The 25,808-nt window shown below is 30.6% G+C and overlaps 1 protein-coding gene across 1 annotated transcript in view; it reads right to left on the minus strand.

Annotated features, from left to right (window-relative positions):
- Positions 1-536: 536 nt before the first annotated feature.
- LOC139510309 (116 kDa U5 small nuclear ribonucleoprotein component-like) overlaps positions 537-25,808 on the minus strand; it is a 32,026-nt gene continuing 6,754 nt past the window's right edge. Inside the window, exons 4-25 of the mRNA XM_071296815.1 lie at positions 20,715-20,830; positions 20,062-20,137; positions 19,557-19,622; positions 19,014-19,049; positions 18,508-18,598; positions 18,041-18,123; positions 17,404-17,570; positions 16,538-16,665; positions 16,016-16,079; positions 13,392-13,482; positions 11,922-12,185; positions 10,803-10,996; positions 10,239-10,350; positions 7,896-8,036; positions 7,197-7,290; positions 6,590-6,680; positions 5,984-6,197; positions 4,936-5,023; positions 4,318-4,436; positions 3,874-3,968; positions 3,125-3,386; positions 537-2,255 (exon numbers count right to left, since the gene is read on the minus strand). Coding sequence (XP_071152916.1) covers positions 2,160-2,255; positions 3,125-3,386; positions 3,874-3,968; positions 4,318-4,436; positions 4,936-5,023; positions 5,984-6,197; positions 6,590-6,680; positions 7,197-7,290; positions 7,896-8,036; positions 10,239-10,350; positions 10,803-10,996; positions 11,922-12,185; positions 13,392-13,482; positions 16,016-16,079; positions 16,538-16,665; positions 17,404-17,570; positions 18,041-18,123; positions 18,508-18,598; positions 19,014-19,049; positions 19,557-19,622; positions 20,062-20,137; positions 20,715-20,830 — 2,688 coding nt within the window. The 3' untranslated portion in view covers positions 537-2,159. The remainder of the gene's footprint in view (positions 2,256-3,124; positions 3,387-3,873; positions 3,969-4,317; positions 4,437-4,935; positions 5,024-5,983; positions 6,198-6,589; positions 6,681-7,196; positions 7,291-7,895; positions 8,037-10,238; positions 10,351-10,802; positions 10,997-11,921; positions 12,186-13,391; positions 13,483-16,015; positions 16,080-16,537; positions 16,666-17,403; positions 17,571-18,040; positions 18,124-18,507; positions 18,599-19,013; positions 19,050-19,556; positions 19,623-20,061; positions 20,138-20,714; positions 20,831-25,808) is intronic.

Consider the following 25,808-nt stretch of genomic DNA (forward strand, 5'->3'; position numbering starts at 1 on the left):
CAAGGTCAGATGAATCCCTATTAGACGAACTTTGAAATCATTCTATTCATGAAAAACGTTTTATTATTACTTAAAGTATTCCTACTATGACCTTAACTTAACGTTGACCATGAATAATAAAAGAGAAGCCAATGTCAGATGAACATGTAATCCTTGCATTTCGTTTTATACCAAATATAGTTGCCCTATTAATCATTTAAAAAACTTGAAAAATCGCATGATAAAAAAACCTAGACATTCTGACAGCAAAGGATTGTAACCTATATCTAATCTTTGAGGATGCAACAGAGCTATTTTCTTGGTATTGAATCAGATTGACCTCTTCAATAGAATCTATGACAAATGTACCAATTTCATTTTCCTATTTTTCCTTAGTAACATATCATTTGTTGCAGTGCAGTGCAGTGTATTAAGTTTACATATTCCATTAATTCATACACACCATCTTGAATAAATTACTTTTCACATATAGATTCTGATTGGATGTGGCTGAGATACAGCAACAGCTATTGGCTTAAATGAGATAAAGAATTGCAGACTTTTCTTGTTTGCTTTATTACCCTGCATTTTGCACGATTTGCTTTGCTAAACAATGTTTATATGCAATGTTTACAAAAATACATTATCTGTAGTTTATAACTTCTGACAATCTAGGCACAGCATCCTAAATTAATTTGTCAAATACTTATATAAAGTTTCAAGCATGATGAGCAACAGTTCTAAGTCTTAAGTTGATTTAAATACAATTTCATGGTAAACTACCTTAAACCAAACCCCAAACAGGATACAGAGGTAATTGAACAGAACAAAGGACAAACAAAAGACCAGCCTCACTGAAGGATGACTTTAAACATAAAGCCCCACCTAATAATGTAGGTGGGTTATTTAAAGGTCCAAACATTATCAAAAATAGTTTGATTTGAAAAATGTCTCACCATGCACACTAATATATCTGTTTAGATCTATAGACAAAGATTTAACTCGCAATTGCAGTATTATTTTATTTTATAGTTATATGAATGATTTACAATGAAAATATATTTCCTATGCAAATTGTCTGTAAATTGACTGTAAAAAGGTACATATTATTGAAGACACAATGATTGAAAATAATATTGATAACAACATTTAATGAAAACTGATTATTCACTATTCTATTAACTGTGACTTTTAATACATGTATACACAGCTGTTAACAGAATGGTGAGATTGTAGCTAGTAGATTTCAGCTACCAAATAACCAGCAATACGTATTCCACCATTATGATTATTTACAAATGATACTTCTTCATTCAACACTTGTAATCAATGTATAGTTTCTTTGAGGCTAATCTTCTCGATCAAGGATTGTAACATTGTGACAAAATTAAATCACCCAAAAAAACAGTTACGGCCATGTAGATTATTTGTGGACAAAATTAAGAAATGTCTAATTTCAGACGAATTGCTATTGTCATTCACAGCTTGATGATAATATTTCTAGTTACTTTGAATCAAACTATATTCAGCAAAAACAAAGCGTTCTATTGAATCAAGCATCTGTGAGAAAGACAATATATTTTCCACATACAGATCTAAATTAAATATATGCTTCTCACTCTCTTTCACACACAGGCACACACACACACACACACACACACACAGAAACAAACTACTGTCATGACAAAGGCATCAAAATATGAGAGCTACAAAAGGATAATAATAATGACATGACCTTCAGAATATAAGATAAATAGAAAAGGTAGCATACACTCATCCAAATGCTGCTAAAGTTGAATTGCTCAAAGATAGTTTTCTTAACTGTTTCTAATGTGTATTTTAAAGGTCAAATCAGTGTTTAAAAACAAAAATATGATATTTCATATCAATTTTTCTTTCAAGTATGCATAACTACTATAATTAACATAACAACTTGAACACAGACAATTCTTTAATGTCATTCCTGAATTATGCCATGATGTTGTACATGACAGATGATGACAGCACACTGTTTTATAATTTTCACTGTTTCTTTTGTTTATTGCTGAAAAGATCCACTTTCACTGTCCTGTAAATGAATTCCTATTCCTCCTTGTAACATTGTTATACATGATTGTACTGTTCTACACTGGATAGTTTTTGCATGTTGTCTTATTTAAACAAAAGTCCATTGAACTGTTCTACATGGGATAATTTTGCATGACATCTTGTTTGGCCAACTCCAACAACATAGGATCGTCGAAAAACTTATTGATACTGACATCCTCACTGAGGCCCTAAAATAATATTATAAAATCATTTAACCTTCCTTCCTCATTAAAAACTAATTCATATTCTGTAGAAATTAAGAAAAGACTGCATTTTTCACATTACTCAATTTCCCTAAAACAATAATTCATATATTCATTAAGGATCTTTTTAAAGCCCAAATGGAACATATTGGTAGCTGTGTTAGACATATATTCATTTAATTTCATCTTACCCTCTAATAATTTAATTTTGGATGTAACGCATCTTCTGATTGGCCGACGTTGTTTTCTTTATCAGGTCATAGACATAATTTTGTCATGTGACGTAAGAAATAATTGTAATATTTTTTCTGTCTATTCGAAATAACATAAAAAGTGTGGTGGACACTTTAAAATATCCCGCTACCAAGTTATTCAGTGTTCACCACATTTTTTATGTTATTTCTTCATAGACTGAAAAAATATTTCAGTCATTCCTTAAATAAATGTTGTCAATAAATGGGGTATGTGTCCATGGGACACAGATGATGCCCCTGCTTGCATAAAACATTATAAAGGGACATCACTATAAAACAGTAAAAGGGACATTACCCAAATTTGTATTTAAATTGAGTTTAATAGTAAAAAGCATGGTATGTTAGTTTCATAACATTTGGTTGAGGCATACTTAAGTTATAGAACAGAAACCAATTTTTTGACATATGGACGGACGTTGAAGGACAAGGGTTAAACTTAATGTCCACTCTGCTACAGCAGTTAAATTTAGATTAGAAAATATTTTACGTATTCTTACAAATGATATGAAAACATTTACACTGTTTAAAAACAGAATGAATTGACTTTTAGATAAAAAAACCTTTCCTAATTACATTGCAAGAAGAGTAACAAAAACTAACCTTTCTTCGTCTTGATTTGATCATGAATTCTCTAGCTAAATGTGTTGCTGGCTGTGGTTCTAATGGTCTGATTATAATACTTTTGTCCAATGGATCTCCAGGTACTATCTGCCAGTGATGAAATACTGACAGACAAAAGGCTTGTCCTAAAGTATGTGTTCTCAGATCTGTCTCAAAACCAAAGGAATCAATGGCAGGGATAAAAGCTTTAATTGTGTATAATGGTGATCCTGGTACAGGTGCATCCTGGGTAACATGGCCTCTGTGAATAAATAATGTAAATTCTAGATGCTCAGAAAATTAATAAAATTAACCAGATGTGATATTTTTAAATGTTATTGGTGGTTTTTTTAAACTCATGCATGATAACATACTCTTCTCTCAATTTTTTAATTGGGCAGAGTTGTATTCAATCAAGGCTTAAATGAGTTATCTTTTTTTGCAATTTTAAGGGCCAAATAATGGCTCTCAGCATACCTACTTCTTTCAACATCACAGGAGGAAACACATGACGCCACAAACCAAAAATACTTGTTATTTGATTTAAATAAATAACACAAAATATAGATTCAAAATAGCAATAACTTGTATTCTGAATCAAATGTAAAAGATAAATGTTTACTTTTGATCTGATTTGTACCATTAGAAAGAAAAATCTTTTGCAATTTGCATATGATGTTCAATGGGTAAATCGAGCAATTTCTCGCAGTGTAAAATACATTACTTCTCTAATCAATTAATATGTTTACCTTCTTCTTGCTAAAACTGTATATACTGCTGATACACAATCTGCTGGAGCCATTACTTCTACAAAGTAGTATGGTTCCATCATACGTGGGGTAGCCTAAAATATCAATATATGCAATAAAATACTGTAGCAATTTTTGTCTTTTGCAAACATTGAAACATTTAAAGGGAATACAATTATATGCATTTAGTGGAATAAGACTGCTTTTAATTGTTTCCTTAGTGTAAAATTAATATTTTTCTCTTACTATTACTTTTTATAAGAACAAACTTTCATTGATAAGTGAAATAGCAAAACAAAAACACTGCAACTTTAAATAGTTAATGTTACAACACTGAATAAACAATAAAATACATGACATACAAAATAATTTAGGAACCTGCAGTTATGCCACAAGTTTTTAACGTTAACAGTTCCTCAGCTGACATTGAATAAAAAATCTTACCATAAGGAATGCAGAGTATGCCACTCTACGGGCTGTTGGTATAATCTGTCCACCTCCTCTGTGGATTGGTTCCTGTGCTATCACAGCATCTAATATCTTAAATTTGACATTTCTAATGGCTGAAAAATAAAATATTAAAACTCAGATTATTTCAAGTCAAATAGCTGTGACTAATTTTTATCAATAGGTACTAATCAACAATTCTTTTAATACCAGTGTATAATTCCAATTTTTAATTCCATGAGATAATTCATGATTCTATCTGCACTTAAACTACAAATATTTTCAAAGAAGAAGAACCCACAACAGCATTTAATAGATAGAAATATACATTTTTAACCAGGTTATGTCTTATTTTCACAACTGGCATTAAACTCTGAATTCTCAATTGTTTATAAGAGATTACATTAGTGTATACTTTAGCAGTTTAAATATTTAGCAAGCACATATCTAAAATTACAAGATAATGAGAAATGTAAAGTTAGAGTACTTAGGCAAGTATTGAACTTTAAAATTCATACTGTTGAAAACTATATGAATTTCTACATACAATCGGAAATTCAAATAATAATATGAAGATAATAATACTTTTAAAAGACTTGATTTCATCAAACTTACGTTCATCACATAAAGGTCCTTCTCTTGTGGCCCATTGGAACCCTTGTACTATACTATCCTTTACTGCTCCTAACAAACTTTTATCTACCTGTAAGTAATACATGTACATTTTAATTGAAGTTTCTTACAGTATATCTGCACAACTATCTACAGAAGGTAATCTTTTTAGTTTATTTAATGTTATATCATATATCATTTTTATTTTTGTCTTGTGATTCTTGAATATGATTACATATTCATTAACATTCTTAATTTTACAAGCTTTCAATGAATTCAAAGTAACTTTATATATTATGACAATGGTGCATTTCAGCAGTACATTATCAAAGAGATTATAAAATTTGCAAGGATTCCTCGGAACCCAGTGTCTGGCCTACTTTTGCTGTTAATTGCACACTCAACAAAAATGAGGAAAAATATCAATAAAAATATTCCTCTCGATATCATCTTTTGATTGTAAGAAGCTTCTGTCCATGTTTGGAAAAAAATCCAGGATAGTTTATGAATCTAATAAATGTTTTAAAAACTTATCTGCAGACTGTATGCAATGTTAACAGGAAGAAAAACTAAGTCCATTTATAAGTAAAATACAGGGAAAAAAAGATTTTTTTTTACAAAATTTACTTCTGGATACCATCTTATTATCATAAACAAGCTTCTGTCCGTGTCTGGTACAAATCTAGGATAGTTTAAGAAAGTTATTATTATTTTAAAAACTTTAACCCCAGAGTGAATGTAATGTTTCCTGGCAGAAAAATTAAGTCCATTTATAAGTAAAATACAGTAAGAAAGTGATTAAAATTTCAAAAGCTTTAACCACAGAGTGAATATTTGTGAACGCTGCCGCCGCCTCCGACTACAGAATGTAGGATAGCTGTCTTGCTTTTTATTTACTGAAGTCAAGGGCTCGACAAAAATGGCTTCACTGATTAATTATTCAGTGTAGGGACTTGTATCTTATACAAAGATAACCAAAACATATAAATGTAGATAATGAAGATTTATTAAGATAGTATAATAAATTTTTTTTAAAATAATAAGTCCTTACCTCAGATGGTAGAGTATCATCTACAAGAATATTGGGTCCAGTGGCATCGGGACCAAAGGCCCAAATGGACCTAGCTGCTAACAAATCCCAATCATATTTTGTCTGGAAAAATTCTCCAAGCCTTTTCCTTGGCCATGTTATTTGTACAACTTCATTCTCAATATCTTCAGCTAATCCTTTTTCCAAAGGTTCAGCAATCATTGTCAACTTATTTCTGGAAGGCAATCAAACATTAGAAATAAGTCAGCTATTCCTGAATATAAACCATTAAAATTCCTAAATAGACGAACATTTCAAATCATAGCTAGAATTCATGTCTTGTTTGTTCTGCTTTTTTTTTCTAAGATTGAAATAATATTCAAATCTATTAGTTTTAACCTATCTAAATTCTATATTTGACCTCTGCCTCCAAATCTTGGTGATCAAGGAGAAATTTTTGTCCCCTGAACCAAATCAGTCCAGTCTTTTCCCTCCACCCTAGCATCCCATTCTGTCTTCTACCCATCCCAATATTCCACTGTATCTCAATCAACAAACACGTTGAGTCCTATATAATATATATGAACACACTTTAGTATACATAATCAACATATATAATATATTAACCTTTTATTAGGTGTCTCAGCAAAACATTTTAGTGATGACGTCTCCACAACTGTCTCACAGAATGATACTACTGGATCTGCCACTTTTATATCTGTAATTACAAATTTACAAAATCTTTCTGAATGTCTGATGCTCAATATAAATAATACCAACCAAATCTTTTAACTTTAACTTACCCCTACTAAATCTACATTATAACACATTACTATTCTTTTTAAGACATTGCTATTATAATGTCTCATTGTAATCTTCATATCAAAATCTATGTAAAACCAGGAGGCTTGTACTTCTCTGTTGCCATTTTTTTATTCTTGATTGTGATATTTTATTGATTCCTGCTTGTGCAGTCTACATTTTATATTGTATCATGTATATTTGCAGGGACATCTTAAATTCAATGAACATGATATATTATTTTTTTTACAATTTAACCTTTCAAAATATAACAATGCAATACGGATCCTTCACTTAATTTTATTAAAAATACAAGGCTTGTTAATAGAAAAAGATTTCAATTGTAGGAATTACGTAAAATACACAGATAAAATAACGCATAATTTAAGTACTGCATAATGCAAATGTAATTCTTTTCTTTCTGAGTACATACCAATTTCTGAGTACATCTTCCTGAGATCATGCATGACACAATCCAGGTATAGTTCACCTGTACCTAAAATAATGTGTTCTCCAGATTCTTCTACCTGTAAAACATTGGAATAAGATGGAAAAAATTAAAATAAACATATCAAATATGTATTAACATATCAAATATGTATTAAAGACTAAAATATAATTATTAAACATTCAATTAAAATTACTCTACTCAATTTTTTTCCATCATTTCTCCCATATCCCATCAGTTTGGATATCATCAAAAAGATACTGGTAAGGTATATACCAACTAAACCACATATGTAAGAAAAATACCAATAGTTAAGACAGTTGTAATATAAATACTAACTAAAGGACATAGGTAAGATAAATACCAACTGAAAGACAATTGTAAGAAAATACCAATAGAAAGATAATTGTAAGAAAATACCAAAAGTTCAATATATGTTTTTGAGTTTAGTATGACATCCATTTTCAATACAGGTACATATTTTTGTTATGGGGCCAGATGAAGCTTGCCTCTGGGTGCAGGATTTTGTCGCTAAATGTTGAAATACTTATTGGTGGCCTCCAGCTGTTATCTGCTCTTTGGTCAGGTTGTTGTCTCTTTGACACATTCCCCCTTTCCATTCTTAATGTCAAATGTAAGAAAATACCAAGAAAGAGACACTTGTAAGTAAAAAAACCAACTTACCTTAGTATTTAGAAGTGGATAACTTTTGTTAACCTTACGTAAACCATCCAACATTTTAGGAAGTTCTGAGGGGTTGACTGGTTCAACTGCTATCTTAATCACAGAGTTTGTGTTAAATTTGAGTGGTCTAAATATATACACCTGTTAGAATTAAAGATACATTTTAGTCATTTATATTATAAATTACTTAAGGCAGTTTTGTAGTCCAATATGGTTATTTCAAAGGTTGTTATATTGCTACTGACATCATATAATTGCATACATTACACCGTTGTAACATGTGTGCATCTGAAATTAAGTACGAAAACTATATTAAACATGCTTTTCTTCATATGTTTCTTAATTGTATGCCTAATTGCTATGCTACAACTCAATATTTTCAAAACACAGACCCATCATTCCCTTGCAAAGAAGCTATAAAAGATTAATGAAAATTTTCCCTGTATAATGCGAGGTAAAGAGTAAGTGGCTGCACAGCAATTGATTTGTAAACAAGAGTGCACACGCTGAAATGTCTCACCTTCTTTACTAATCATTGATATTATGTTGATAGTCCTAAATATAATATAAAAAAGAAGATGTGGTATGATTGCCAATGAGACAACTATCCACAAAAGACCAAAAATGACACAGACATGAACAACTATAGGTCACCGTACAGCCTTCAACAATGAGCAAAGCCCATACCGCATAGTGAGCTATAAAAGGCCCCGATAAGACAATGTAAAACAATTCAAAGGAGAAAACTAACGTCCTCATTTATGAAAAAAAATGAACGAAAAACAAATATGTAACACATAAACAAACGACAACCACTGAATTACAGGCTCCTGACTTGGGACAGGCACATACATAAATAATGTGGTGGGGTTAAACATGTTAGCGGGATCCCAACCCTCCCCCTAACCTTGGACAGTGGTATAACAGTACAACATAAGAACGAACTATAAAAATCAGTTGAAAAAGGCTTAACTCATCAGATGGACAAAAATACAAGTGGAAAGCTTTATTACACCTGTAACATAAACTTAACATTAACCAAGAAAACTAAACATTGACCAATGAACCATGAAAATGAAGTCAAGGTCAGATGAACCATGCCAGACAGACATGATCGACTAACAATTCTTCCATACATCAAATATAGTTGACTTTTTGCTTATAGTTTAAGAAAAACAGACCAAAACACAAAAACTCAGCACTGAGCAATGAACAGAGAAAATGAGGTCAAGGTCAAATAAAATCAGCGCGACTGACATATAGATCATAAAATATTTAAATACACCAATTATAGTTGACCTATGGCATACAGTATTAGATAAAAAGACCAAACCTCAAAAACTTAACTTTGACCACTGAACCATGAAAATGAGGTTAAGGTCAGATGACATCTGCCCGATAGACATGTACACCTTACAATCATTCCATACAACAAATATAGTCGACCGATTGCATAAAGTATGAGAAAAACAGACCAAAACACAAAAAACTTAACTATAACCACTGAACCATGAAAATGAGGTCAATGTCAGATGATGCCTGCCAGTAAGACATGTACACATTACAGTCCTTCCATACACCGAATATACAAGACCTATTGCTTATAGCATCTGAGATATGGACTTGACCACCAAAACTTAACCTTGTTCACTGATCCATGAAATGAGGTCGAGGTCAAGTGAAAACTGTCGTAACATGAGGCATCTATATATAAAGTATGAAGCATCCAGGTCTTCCACCTTCTAAAATATAAAGCTTTTAAGAAGTGAGCTAACGCCGCGGCCGCCGCTGGATCACTATACCTATGTCAAGCTTTCTGCAACTAAAGTTGCAGGCTCGACAAAAATCAACAGTATCAAGACATTGACCAATTATAAAATCATTTCCTTTATGGCTTTAAAAAAGGCCAAGAAAACTTCGAAGAAAGTTTTTCTACCCAAGGTATTCCATACAAACAGAATAAAGGAATGACAGAGTGGAGCAGTTACTAGACAGGAAAAAATAATTAGGTACATGTATAGCCAATGAGGGATTAAAGTTGAAATTAACTGTGTGTAACGACCTTAACAGAGAGAACCATGAAAAAAACTACCATATTTTGCTGATTTTGTAACTTTTTTGTTGACCTGCAGGATAACTTCATCATGAAGAAAAAACAAATCACAGAAAAGAAATAAGGTTCTCCAAATAGCGGTCTGTTCTAGCTATGATGCATTTATTGACCATTTATACATTTTTCAGATGTTGGGAGGAGACATTTTCATTAGCCTACTTAAAGAGATTCTTAAGGAGTCAAACAAACCCCTTTTCACAGAAAGAAAACAAGTTTATGTCTGTACCTACCTCTTCATTGCTTGAGACATCTGTAATTGTTGATGTTTTGACAATAGGCTGGTCAATGCCTTCTATAAGGATCCAATTACCTGCTGGTACTCTATTTACTTCTACTTTGTACCTGTAAATATATGATAATACTAATTCTGTAGGGAGTTGAAATCTAAGTTCATAGGCAGTGTTATTGTTGCAAATTACATAAAACATCCATGTGAACAGGGATTATTTAAAATATTATCTTGTTTCTTGAAATTTCAACCTTTTAAATATAGTTAATGACTTAATACAATTAAATATTATTCAATGTTCAACCAAATGGTTATACATCATAAACATACTGAAACTCTGCCTATTCATTGTCTTCAGATGTCAATCTATCACATGGCTTAAGAAATTATCCAAACAAAGTTTACAAGAAAGTCAACCAAAGTTTTGGTCATCAAGGATTTTTCAAAATAAGTTCAATTATATAGCAAACTTAATTATTCATTTATATGCAAGTGACAATGTTACTGAAAGGCAGTATAACTTTTGGAACATAAATCTATGTAAGCTGGTGTTTTTAATCAATACCTCGCCTCGGACACCCAAAGTCGACCAACTTGACCAAATCTTGAATCTTCCTCATCTTGAAGAGAATAGTTTTCCCCTAGTATTCTTACTTCCTGGTTAGAATGTAATGTACCACTGATGACTCTTCCAAACACATGGAAACTTGTAGCATCTTGTGTTGGGTACAATTTTGTAGTGTGGATCATTAATGGGCCCTGAAATTTAAATAATTTTCAGATGATAATAATCGAAATTATTCATTAATTTATCTACTTTAACTTTTAAAGAAATAAAAGTTTACTTAAACAAGAATGTGTCGACAGTACACGGATGCCCCACTCACACTATCATTTTCTATGTTCAGTGGACCATGAAAGTGGGATCTAATCTAATTTGGCATTTAAATAAGAAAGATAATATCTTGAGGAACATGTCGTGTGATAAGTTTCAAGTTGATTGGACTTCAACTTCCTCATAAACTACCTTGACCAAAAAGTTTAACCTGAAACTTGCACTTTCATTTTCTATGTTCAGTGGACCCTGAAATTGGGGTAAAAAATCTTATTGGGCTTTAAAATTAGAAAGATCATATCATAGAGAACATGTGTACTAAGTTTGAAGTTGATTGGACTTAAAATTCATCAAAAACTACCTTGACCAAAAACTTTAACCTGAAACGGGACAGATGGACGGACAGACAGACGGACGAACGAACAAACAGACCAGAAAATATAATGCTCCTCTACTATCTTAGGTGGGGCATAAAAAGAAGGTTAGGTTATTAACTTATACAACTTCACAAAAAGGTGTTCATACACCATTGCTTTGTTTTATAAAAGTATTATATGCTATTCTGTGCCATTCATAACTATAAAATTTTAAATAGAAAAGAAAGGATATGCTGTTTCCATTTGTGACACAAAATCAGGACATAAAAAAATAAAAACACAAAAAGCAAAAGAAACACACTTGTATTGCTGTTCTCCATCTCAAAGTCACAGAGAGGCCTTCAACAGGTGGCAAAAAAAATATTAACTCAATGCAAGTTTGAGATGGCCCCTAGCACCGGTATCAGCATTATTTTAGTTTATAGTCACAGATCATTGAAAATGTCTTACAAAAACATGTTTGTTTTCTTACCTCTGGATCACATTGTGCCATGAGCTCAGCTAGATCAGAATCACTCGGTCCAGTATACATATGTTCTATTTTAGTCTGTGCATTGGTCATTGGAGATTTTATATGTTCTACAATCATGTCAACAAAGCCAGTGAAATCTCCAAAGAATCTTTGCCATACTAATCTCATTAATGGGCGAATGTTCAGTTTTCTTTCCTCCTTTGTTAATGCAATACCAAGTTCGTCACACACTCTGGGCAAACATTCATCAACATCACCCACAACCTGCAACAAAATCAAAATTCACATCTAAGTTATCAGTTTAACAAGTAGAGATTTATCATTATGAAACCTATACATGATCACAGATAAGTACAACTTATAACTCAGTGCCTTTGAATCTATGAAAATGTACACAAATGGTAAGGCGACATCAGAACTGTATCGTTATGTTTTTCTTTTTGCCATCTAAATTTTGTTTAAGCTTTAACATTAATTTAAAACCTGTTGCAAAAATGTATACCTTTTATGGATTTGATCTACAAATGATTGTAACTGGTCATTGGATCCATAGCATATCACATATAATGACTCTCTTTTCATCAGTAAGAGATAATAATTACATTACATGTATTTTTCATAAGATCTTTTGATTGGCTGACAACAGGCATGAGGAATTCCAAATTACATTTGTTTATTTCTCAATAGAATGTGAAACAAATGAAAAGCTTGATATAACTCACAATTTCATTGTTGTAGCTTATAAATGTAATTATAAGAATTGAATGCATATTTAAAAAAAAAATTACAGCTGATTTCCTAATGCTTGCAAAGTAAAACTTTGGTTGGCTTGCTTGCTTTGTTTGTATAATTGTTTATACAAGTTTTGTAAAAAAGATTGACATCTTTAAATAATATGTATAGGCATAGTTTAACTTGTAAATATTATATTTGAATTTAATTGGATGTTATCATAATATGATTGTACAATATACAAACAAATCAAGCAAGCTTACCAAAGTTTTGCTCTACATGCATTAGGAAATAAGCTGTAAAGGGTGTAAAAGAGTTGATCATGTACATATTTTTAGTATGAAGTGCTTTAAACAAAGTGTGCTGCAGACAAAGCTTTCACGCATCAAAAAAATTACAAAAACAAATATTCAATTTTTGATTCAAAATCATAATATTAGCTACAAACCCAGAAGACTACCTACTAACAGGAAGAAGTCTAGAGATTGGACATTTATCATAGGCTAGTTTTGTGCAACTTTCAGTAATGGTTAACCAGTACCTTTGCATTCTTAAGTTTTCATTCTTTAAATTTTAAATTCTATAATTTTGGTATTTGTAATGATCAAAAAGATAACTAACCGACTATTTATTGCACACAGAAGCTTGTACTATAAGATTCATAGATACTGTTAGAAATTTGTCAACATTAGGTTTTATATTAATATAATATTTCTTTTTTATTCTTAACATACATACCTGTGCAAAAATTTTGTATAATGGTTCCAGAATAAATTCAACAAAACTTCTTTGAGCAGATCCAGTTTGAGGTTTCTTTGAGAACTTTCTCCTATAATAACAATAATATCATAGAAACAGTATTAATATCATAAAATAAAGTCAAACTTAAACTGAAGCAGCCATTGATTTGAAGGAGGGATGAAGTTTTACAAATATGCCCAACCCCACCACATTCTAAATGTTCCTGTTCCAAGGCAGGACTAGATAATTAAATGGAGGTCATCAGAGGTTGCTGTCTGTCTTCTTTTGATTTTCTTTTGTCATGTTTAGCACAAATCAGACTGTTAGTTTTCTCTTTTAAATTATTACACATTATGTCCTGCCCAGTCCTTGTATACTTATAATTACTATTCAGTTTGGGTTTTGCTCATTGTTGAAATTGAACATTGCCCTTATATTTTTTCATTCTCTTCTTTCATTCTCTCCTTGGTAATGGTCTACTTGGCTATCAATCATGCCACATATCCTTTTTTATTTTTAGTTAAATGGTAAAATTCTAGGGTCACTTTGAATTTCGATCTTTAAATTCAAAGCTGCATATTTAAAATTCAGCTCATTATTTCCTGCATTTATATGAAATTTGTCTGTCAATTTCTCTTCTTTTCTCTTTATATCATAGTCAATGAATTGATTTCAATACAACCCATCATTATTGGGCTGCTGACCAATTATGAAGTCATTTTTTTAGTAGTTATGTAGTTACTGAGAAAATATTCAGTGGATGAAAAACAAGACTGTGTCCACAGTACATGGATGCACCACTCACACTATCATTTTTTATGTTCAGTGGACCGTGAAATTGGGGTAAAAATCTAATTTGGCATTTAAATTTAGAAAGATCATCTCATAGGGAACATGTGTAATGTTTCAAGTTGATTGGACTTCAACTTCCATAACAGAAAACATATCGTAGGTGGGGCATAAAAATGTTGCCAATGAGACAAATATCCACCAAAGTTCAAATAAAGTGATTGAAAGCAATTATAAGCAACTGTACATTGATACATTTATATTTATCTCTAAGGTGATAAAAAATATGGCCCCCCACTAAACCCTTATACTATCCACATCATCCATTTCAACTATGAAATAAATGGTAATAATCCAGTCTCATGTTTCAATTGCGCTCTTTGTCAAGTTATTACAGCACTTAAGGATGTATTCTTCTAACCTTTCAGTCTCATTGAAATCTCATTCTTGAATAATTTTGAAAACGTGTGATACAAGTGGAAAATATCAATGAATTTTTAAAATATTATGATAAAACATAACTCTGTGAAAAAATTGTGTATTTACAATGAATGGTTTTTGAATAAACCAGTTTTCAAATTTTACGACCTATCAAGTCACTATTTTTAGTCAAAATTTTGAGAAAATGGGTGAGGGATACAAAAAATGATTTTACAAGAATTATGTACATCCCATATCATTTAAGTCTTTTCAAATTTTTTAGATATGTATTTATTCAATCATTTATAACAAAAAAAAATTAAACAATATGCATTTTGTTCTTAAAACTGAATAAAATCACAAAAATACAAATTGACAGCATGATAAATTTTACACAAAAAAGCGTCAAAATAGGATAAAACTTTCTTATATTAACACCTACCTATCTAAATGATCAATGAAATCTATAAAATTAATTTGCAACCGAAATCCCTTCAAAATATTTTGAACATAAAATAATTGCAAAGCATTTCTGAAATTTAGGGTAAATTAAAGCGACTTTTGGGCTGTAGTGTCTGTTTTAGTGTGATTTGATGAAAAGGCCATATTTTTTATCATTTTATGTGTTTTGCCACACCCTTATTTTCTATATATATCATTATGTTTAATAAAATTATGTGATTTATACTTCATACACATCCTATCTGTGCTATTAAAGTATTTAAACACTCAGAAGTATTATAGTATTTATTTCTATTTGAGAAATTTATGAAATCTATGCATTTCAATAAATGCATCTATAAATAAACTCGAAAATACTCTAAATCCCTATCGTTGCCATGGTTACCAGCAGTGTAAGGGCTTCAAACTTGCATGACTTTCCTATGAGGTCAACCTGAACATGTCAGCAAAGTTTCATCAAAATCAAACAACTTTGCATGGAGCACCATCTGCATGGTTTTCTCATAGATGTCCATTTTAAAAGGTGGTACCTAACACTACAGGGAGATAACTCTGTAAAATTAGCTAAACATTTTAATTACGTTGCGTTGTTAAGGGAATATTAAGCTTTTCAATGTTCAAAATAAGTGTTTGTCAAAGTGCTATATAACCAGTGTTATTTTTCTGATCAAACGGTTGGTTCAAATTTTTTGAAATTTTTATATTTTTGTCAAAAGGTCAAAGTAAATAATTTGTCAAAATTTTATGAAAATTAAACGAGCCAAATTAATTTTAGTGAAGGTGTTGGGTACCTCCTTAATATGCAAAGTTAAGGAATTTAGATTATAATGTCATACTGGATTGTTTAGAAAATACAATGCAGCACAAAAAAAAATAAAGACCAACCTGATAACTTATAACTAGCAACAATATATATCATACATATATACTTTCTGGTGTATAAAACTTACGTTGCAGCGTTGAAATATATATCACCCCATAATCTCCTTGCAAATTCTTTTTCATTTATACCACCTATAACAAAATATTTAAAGAATGTTATAAATTCATTTGAATCTAAATTCTAAATAAGTGATTCATTGATAGTACACACTGTTTGAAGATATCATTACAAAGTAGCTTGTGAGACCAAAAAAAAAAGAGCTAGTTATTACTTCCCCTCTGTTTGCTGTGACCTTGAAAATTTACTGAAATATGAATACTAAATTTTACTCTAAACAAAATCTGAGTTGACAATAGTTATCAAAGGTTCCAGGATTATAATTTAATACGCTAGACGTGCGTTTCATCTACATGAGACTCATCAGTGACGCTCAGATAAAAAAAGTTATGAAGCCAAACAAATACAAAGTTGAAGAGCATTGAGAACCCAATATTTCAAAAAGACAACTGAGTTTGAATTTGGCCAACAAAATTTACCTATAATTGTACTGTACATATATATATAACTGTATGGTATATTTTAAACTTACCATATGTATCACTATAAATTTTAGCAAAAGACCCCAATGTAAAACAGAATCTGAAGTATGAGCTAGCAAAGCACACATTTCCTAGAACAGGGGATATAACTTGGCCTTCATCTTCTTCTGAATATACACTGAAAGTAAACAAAGCAATGTAATTTTAATTTTATTCAATGACATTCATCTGCAGTTTAACGTAGAATGAGTATAGGATTCTAAATTGTTTTTAAATGCAGTCAAAATATTTATGCAATTTGAGCAAGGGTTTTTTGTCCCATGAAGAAGAATAATAGAAGGCTGAAAGACTAACCTGCAAAATAATTTTTCAGTAGTATAGATTTATGATGATAAGAAGGGTACTGTCTTTTTTTTTTTTTAATTTAACACTTAATACGTTACATCTAAATGTACAAACTTCTGATTTCTTTACATCGGTCAAAATCTTACTCCACAAATTTGCCTGCTTGATATTAATTTTCAAAACTAGCTTAGACTGCCTGATACTTTTGTTTAAAAATATATATCTTTGTAATTTTTTTTTTATATATGTTGAGCACCCTGATACTTCTATTTCAAAAAGAGGAGTATCAACTTAAATTTATGTCATGATAATGTCAAATCTTTGTTTTGAATCAATTGCACTTTTAAAGCCATCAACATTTTCTTTAGAAGTAGTGCATATTCCACTGCAATTTGTTTAAGTTTTACGTAGAACTGTTAGTTCCCAGTCAAAATGTTTATTTTTATAAAATATATTCCTGAGTTTACATTGTTTTTATTTTCATTAAATTTGCAATTCAATTTTAACAATATTTTTTTTTCCCTGGGCAGGATTGCCCTCACCATTACCTTTGGTAAAGTAGTTAGCTAACCTGATTAAACTGTTAATTTCCTCCAGTATATGTCTGAGTTTATAATAAGCATCTGTTGGTGGTAATTTTAATTCCAGTATCAGTCGATCTACTTTGTTAATACACACAGTGATTGGTAGTCTTTCCTGTACAGCATGCTTTATCAATCGTTCTGTGTTCAACATCACCTGTATACAATAAGAAAAAAAAGTATACAATAAAAAATCAATATCTTCAAGAATGACCAAAAAAAAGGGTGGAAAACTGATTACTTCAGTGAATTTCTAAGTTAAAAGGATCAAAACTCTGCACAAAATCATCAGACAGGAACTTAATTCGAATTTGATCTGTTACTTCTCATGATAAAACATTACATCAAATATCAAATCAATATCTTCAAGCATGAAGAATGAAAGTGTGGAAAACTGATTTCCTGGACTCACGAAGTGCAAACCTAGTCTCCTTTGACTTCATCGGTAGGGGACTAATAAAGGCATTGTATCTTTTTATACTGAGTTCATTAATTCCAATCTCAGCTTGCCATAGCATTATCTCACTAGAAGCAAAACAGCTTATGCAGCTTAGATATATTCTAACTGGTAGGAATGTTTGTTACCTATTGTTTTCATAATACCAGTATCTGGATATATATACTTACACCTTCAGCTGCATCCACAAATATAACTGCTCCATCACTTAGTCTGAATGCTGCTGTTGTTTCATCAGAAAAATTTACATGTCCTGCAAGATAATAATGAAAAAAAGAATGGTTTATTTGATTATATTTGTGTGGTTTTCAAGGTAAGAACAACAGTTGTTCTTAATTTTTACAATCTTAACCTGTAGAAAACATGAAAAGTTTTTGAATTTGTGGTTTTGCCAATCTTTGCAAACAAAGCTTATTGAAAATTTGTAATTTTTTAGCATTTGAATTAGAGGTTCACCTGTTTCCACAAAACCCATGAAAATTGATATCCAACAAATTATAATGAATCAACATAAGTCTAGGTTATCAAGTTATTATGGCTAAGCCAAACATAATTTTAAGACTATTAAATTTTATCAAGAGCTAAGGAGGATGAAACAAGCACAGAGAAAAACTGCAGTATCAGTTTAAAACAATACCTGGAGTATCAAACATATTGACAAGATAGGACTTGTTTCTGGTGTCAGGCAGCACTAGGGTTATAGGAGTCGATTTGATGCTGCATCCTCTCTTGAAAGTAAAATCATCTAATGTTTTATTAATGATCATTTAAATGGCAAAGTTTTAAGTTTTTTGGCTTAAAATAGCACTTTGATTAATTTCTAAATGAACAAATTGATCTTTTTCAAAGTAGCAAAGACAACACTTTTAATAGTAAAGATGATGAATTCCTGAGTTTCAATGCCAGTTCCATGCATTTTTATGCAACCTTTACTGTGGAATCTGTCCACCATGAACCAATGAACATGTATTTGTAAAATGTATGTTTTATATATAAATCAATGTTTTAGATATCGCACATCTTTTGTTTCATAAAGATAACATGATGCATTTGTTTCCAACACTGTAGTTGATGAACAGACTTCATTTCAAAGGATGAAAACATTTGACTAGTCAAACTATTTTAGGAAAATGAAATGCTTACCTCCTGCTCTGTAAATAAGATGTCTGAGTAACGAAGCTGAAAAGTAAAACAGGTGAGAAAATTGACAATACAATCTGTACAATAGTAAACAGTTAAATATTTGGAATACATTATCACAAACAAATAGTTTGTTCAATTAGGATTCAAATTTTGTCATTAATGCATTTCACTGTTTATTCTATTGCAAACTGTGTAAGCAATACATTTTATCTAATCGTTTTCTATCATTTTTCTTTATAAGGATTTCCCTCTAAGGCACGGTACAAGTAGAGCACAAAAAGCCAGAAAAAGATATGCAATTGCTTTCTGTTCTATAAAAGTAACAAATAATGTTAAATATTTCAGCAGTTTACGGACAGGTGTATGATGTGAAAAAAAAAATATATTGGCAGATCATTGTCAAAAGCAGAATTCGACAAAAATAAGATTCTGACATCCAAGTATAATTTTATTTTACACCATCCTTAAACAGATGAAAATATGTAATTTAATCAGAGCTAAAACAATGTTTGCTTTTCTTATAGCAAACAAATAAATACTTACATCTTTTTCATCATTGACCTGCATCTCAGGATGTGTTTGAAGCATTAAACAATCAACAAAAGAAGTCTGAAAAATAAACAACAAATCTTAAATCTAGTTATATTGGTTAGGAAGTTTGAAGGTAGAGTATTTTTTTTTTATCCAAAATGGGATATCCCATACTAATTTTATGGTGATGTTGTTTATAGAGCCCATACATTTAGATACAATCAATATATACTGATCAATAAGTAAAGATGATTTATATAACACCGTAGTAAAATCTTTAAAAAATATTGTTTTTCTAAATATTAACACTGATTATGTTTTTGAAAATTGAAACATATCGAAATACATACTGCCATACATGTATAGTTAAAGTACTCATATTCCTTTGCCCTGTTGATACTGTTTTTTATATTTTGGCATTGTGCAAGCTATTAAATGTTTTTTTATATTTAACAATACCGTGACAAATTTGTTTTCAATACCCATTGTAACACAGCAGTTGTTGAAATAATATTACCTTTCCATGGTGAAGATGTCCACACAATGTTACGTTTCTGATCAGATCTGGACTGTCCATTAAATCAGCCAAAAATCTGAAAATATTTATAAATTTTTAATACTTGCTCACCAATGATTGCACTACAAATCTATAATGCAATGTTAAATATTACTATTAACTAAATCACACTAAGCGGACACGTTCCTAATTTTGAAACTACAATCCTATCCCTTTGTCACGAATTTGATCTCCTAAATTAGACTATTACCAGCTTTGTACTAACATAAGCAACATGACAGGTGTCACATGTGGAACAGGATTTATTACCCTCCTGGAGCACCTGAGATCACCCCCAGTTTTTGGTGGGTTACGTGTTGCTTAGTCTTAAGTTTTCTATGTTGTGTTTTGTGTACTTTTGGTTGTAATTTTCTGTCTTAGCCATGGCCGATGGCCTTGTCAGTTTATTTTCAATCTATGAGTTTGAATTTCCTTCTGGTATCTTTTTCCCATCTTTTACACACATCCATACTTACTTTACTGTTTCAAAATTTTTTAAATACTTTTTAAGGATATCCAGGCAAATAACTTGCAATTTCTACTCAACATAATTGACCATTGCTTTAACAAATGATTTGTCTATCTTAGTTTTAAAATTTTTATTATCAACTTACTCCATATTATAAACTGTTTCTGGTAGATCTTGTTCAGCCATTGTAAATTTCTTCTTTTTCACAGGAGCTATAATTGGTTCTGTCAATGGCTGTGTATCTTCTTCTTGTACAATAGTCTGTTGACAAAAAATATTGATTTATTTATATTTTATTATATAGATTAGAATGTTGATTTTCCCGTTTGAATGGTTTAACACTAGTAATTTTTTTATAGCTTGCTATTTGGTGTGAGCAAAACCTCTGTGTAAAAGACCCTACTTTGACCTATAATGGTTTACTTTTGTAAATTGTGACTTGGATGGAGAGATGTCTCATTGGCACTGATACCAAATCTTATTATATCTATTATATGCTCACTCTCTTAATTAATAAAATAAATATGCCCACTCTTATAACTTCTATTAATAACTCCATGTGTGTTCACGTATTTAAAATACCATATAAATATGTGCACTCTTTTAATTCATTTACTCTGATAATTAATCATATAAATATAATTGTGTCATCATGTTTTAACCACAGGTTTATGAACTGACAAATCATTTGATTCACACAACTTTAAAAATTTAGTGTTCTCAACTTTAGGAATGATGACAAACTATACAAGACATATTTATGCTTTTATGCAAATTTGTAAATTTGTCTGTCACAAATTAAAAAAAAATTCCCACAAAATGTTGTATCAAATTTATAACAATTAACTTCATAAATAAAAAGTGATTGTTAAACAATGTCAGTAAGGTATTTGGAGACAGATCTAGGGATCTTTGCAGAAAATTCAGCTGAATATCCCAACATTGTAAATATAATTATTTGTCTTCACAGTTAAAAGTCACTGTGCACAACATAAACAAGTCATCAGAAACAACATACTGATACATGACCAAGCTAAAATAACAAGCACTTCTCAAAATTGTACAAGATAGAGATTTTCAGTTATATTTCTCTTTAGTGTTATAAATACAATCAGGGATTCCTGTACTTTGATAATAAAAAAAAAGCCATTTTTTATTCCTTGTTCTTTTTTCTGTCCTTTTTTTGCAGTTTATTTTCTGTAGCTAACATTCAATATCAACATGTATATGGACCATAATTTGGTATTCGGCCTTTGGTTTCTTTTTGTATCCTTTTTTATAAGTTTTAAAATTTTAACTTTTATTTTGTGGGTTGTGTTGGTGTTAGAATAGTATGAATGGAACAATTGAGTTTTTTCGAGAAAAAATTAATACATTTTGATTCACCGTTTACGTGACATGAAACCAAACAGGAAACCAATCTTTATTTTCTTTATTTTGCACAATATAATTCAAAAGGCATAAATAAACACCATTATTAATGTTACTTGCTTCATGTTAATATTTAAAATCTATTTTCAATGTTATATTAAAGTTTTTTTTAAACCTGACAGGAAACCATAAGAAACCGAAAGCATTTTTTTAGTTTTATTTTATTGCAAAATCTGCTTAAAATAATCTGAACAGTATACTTTTTCTTAAAATCCATCTTAAATGTAACAGTATTATAAAACTCCTAAATATGTGCTTGTTTTGAAAACAATTAGTACAATTTATTCAGAATTTTCCATATTTTCTTCATTGATACAAGATACCATAATCGTTGTATCTTGATGTTTAAGCCAAAAAAATGTATTTATATTTGGTTTTGATATTCCAGTTATATACAATTTATTCCAAATCATTGGCAATGTAACATTCTTTAAATCCAGTAAAGAAAAAAACTTTTAACTTGGAATTAAAATCTTTAAAATAGGCACAATGTGATACTTGTGACCTGTACACCATCTACATGGTTTCCACATTTTAACCTTCTTTAGTGGACTAAAATCAATAAAGTACTTCCTTTCAAGTCATGCATGGTAAAAGTTTACTTCTCCTTTGACAAGTTTATTGCGTTTCTGATAAGTATTTGCAGAACATGAATAAAAAATATTAATTAAAAACTGTGACAAAGATTCCAACTTTGTACATTCCAAGTGTAACGGTATATTAACATGTATTTTTTATTAAATTATATATTTATTCACCTAAAATATCCAATAATATTTACTGCTGAAGTTAAATCAATCCAAAGAGCATTGGTACAATGATAAGAGACGTAATTTCGATTGATTTTTCCAAGGACTCTTCACGTCATTATCGGGAAACGAAGTGTGTTCTAACGTCTGTCAAATATGAAATCGATTTTGTCAAGTCATTGGGCATTTATTTTCACACAGGATCGTATGTAACATTATGCACATAGGAAAAATAACAGACCATCGGCGCAATCTCTTTGACAATTGTATTTTCCTCTTTTAAACAAGACGAAACAAATCTACAGATTAAGTTTGCTAACATCCCGTTGGAAACAAAAACAATGTTTAGACCTAGTATTTCGTACATCCGGCCGTAATGGCGTTATCACATGTTAGTCACATGTTTCACGTATGACCGGAAATGATTAGAACTTAAGGACAAAAACAATTTTAATAAATAACTGGACTTCTGTTTCGTGTGAAATGTAACGCATAACGATAACGTAATTTTCTTACTCAATTATTACGAAGATCAAAACAAGAATGTAAATCATCTCGGATTTACCTGTTTGAACATCTCGCGAGAGTTCATATTTGCATATTGTTTTTAAGGATTCTATTACAACAAAGCAGATTACATCATCTAAAAATTGCGTTACGAAATCGGACACAAAAATCACGCCACTGTTCTTACATCTGCTACATAAATACTTATAGTTCTCGGCATTTTCTTCTCACTATTCTTATTGGTAGATGTTCTTTGTTATTTGAAAGCAAAAGTTACGAATTTGCCGGTGACGATTATCTATAAATCAGTCAGCGTTATGCTCTTCGGAAGCAAAAAATAACGCGAGAAACGACACAAAAATACGGTTGTAGAATCTTTGAAATTCGTATATTTTAATTTTTTTTCTAGAGAAGAGTAGCATACACTTGTATGTTGATAAAAATAATGGCATCTTTAGATGTAGTTGCAACTTTTCTTACAGTAATTCACATTTTATCACTTTTCTATAGTTATAGGAAACGGAGCCCAATAGCAAATTATGGTCCATATATAACATGTATAACACATGTATATAACACAATAAAGTTTCAACACTTTTATCTTATCTGCACAAAAAGTTGAAATTGATGTTTATCAAACATCCAACATTTATTTCATTCTAAGACAATCAGAAGTTATTATTTTGTTAATCCAATATGAAAATTGTAATGGTATAATTAACAAGTCACTATTTCACAGTACTTGATGAAATTAGCCTAAAAACCAGATGCTCCGCAGGGTGCAGCTTTATACGACCGCAGAGTTCGAACCCTGAACAATTGGGGCAAGTATGGACACAACATTCAAGCTTGATACAGCTCTGAATTTGGATTGTGATTAATTAGTTGACACAACATAGGTTTCTGACACAGAATGAATGTGGTCTAAGAACTTAAACTTAAAAACTTAAAAATTTTAAATTGGACATTTACCTACATGTATTATAATCCAATATCCAAAATCTAAATACATGGTTAGATTCATCATATATCAAAGATCCTCATATATTCAATTCTTGTTGAAATCAAACAAAGTTTAATTTTGGACCTCGATTTGGACCAACTTGATAACTGGGCCCTAATATCAAAAATCTAAATACATGTTTAGATTCAGTATATCAAAGAACCCCAAGAATTCAATTTTTGTTGATATCAAACAAAGTCAAATTTTGGACCACGATTTGGACCAACTTGAAAACTGGCCCCATAAGCAAAAATCTTAATACATGTTTAGATTCAGCATATCAAAGAACCCCAAGGATTCAATTTTTGTTGATATCAAACAAAGTTTAATTTGGACCATGATTTGGACCAACTTGAAAACTGGCCCCAAAAGCAACCAGGTGCTCCGCAGGGCGCAGCTTTATACTACCGCAGAGGTCGAACCCTGAACAGTTGGGGCAAGTATGGACAAAACATTCAAGCGTGATACAGCTCTGAATTTGGATTGTGATCAAATTTTTGACATTACATGGTTTTTTTTACACAAAACAAATGTCAAGATTTTACAAATCAATTAAAGATTTCTTCTTCAAACTTTTTAAATCTAAAATTAAATAGTTGACACAGCATAGGTTTCTGACACAGAATGAATGTGGTCTAATGAACTTAAAATATTTTTTTTGCCTTTGAGCAATTCACTATGCTGTTGAATATTAATCCTCTCAAAAAAATGTTTGAAGAAATTTTCTTTTTATTTATGAAATCTGAAATGAGAAAAATTTAACCCCCCCCCCCTTTTTTTTCACATCCCCGTTTCCCTTTTTCCAAAACTGATATCAATTCAAATTTCTAATGGAGTTTGCAACAATAACTACTCTTTTAAATACATCATAAAATATTAAAATGTAAAATAAAGTGCTTGTTATCACTGAATGGTAAAGATTGGTTGGTAGTAAAAGTGAATATACATTGTTTATTGTATAAAACAATAAAAAAAACTTCATCAGCAACATTTTATATTGGCAAATTTCCAATGAAGTTATTTACATAAAGTTATTGGCAAATAAAAATAGAAAATGACATCATAGTCATGTCTGGCAAATGTCCAACATACATTATCTAAAAACATTTTAGATAAGATAAGGAAAAAAAGCTTCATCAGCAACATTTTCTATTGGCAAATTTCCAATGAAGTTATTTACATAAAGTTATTGGCAAATAAAAATAAAAAATGACATCATAGTCATGTCTGGCAAATTTCCAACATATATTATCAACTTCTATTCTATATAAAGAAAGATAACTCCAATTGAAAATTAATTGCTATTGCACAATATTGTGCAATTAGATATTTCTTGCAATTGTGCAATACTGTGCAATTGAAAATTTCTTGCTATTGCACAATACTTGATATGGAATCCTGATTTGGACCAACTTGAAAACTGGGCCCATAATCAAAAATCAAAGTACATATTTAGATAAAGCATATCAAATAAGCCCAAGAATTTAATTTTTGTTAAAATCAAACTTAGTTTAATTTTGGACCCTTTGGACCTTAATGTAGACCATTT

Source organism: Mytilus edulis, chromosome 2, assembly GCF_963676685.1.
Source record: "Mytilus edulis chromosome 2, xbMytEdul2.2, whole genome shotgun sequence".
NCBI lineage: Eukaryota > Metazoa > Mollusca > Bivalvia > Mytilida > Mytilidae > Mytilus > Mytilus edulis.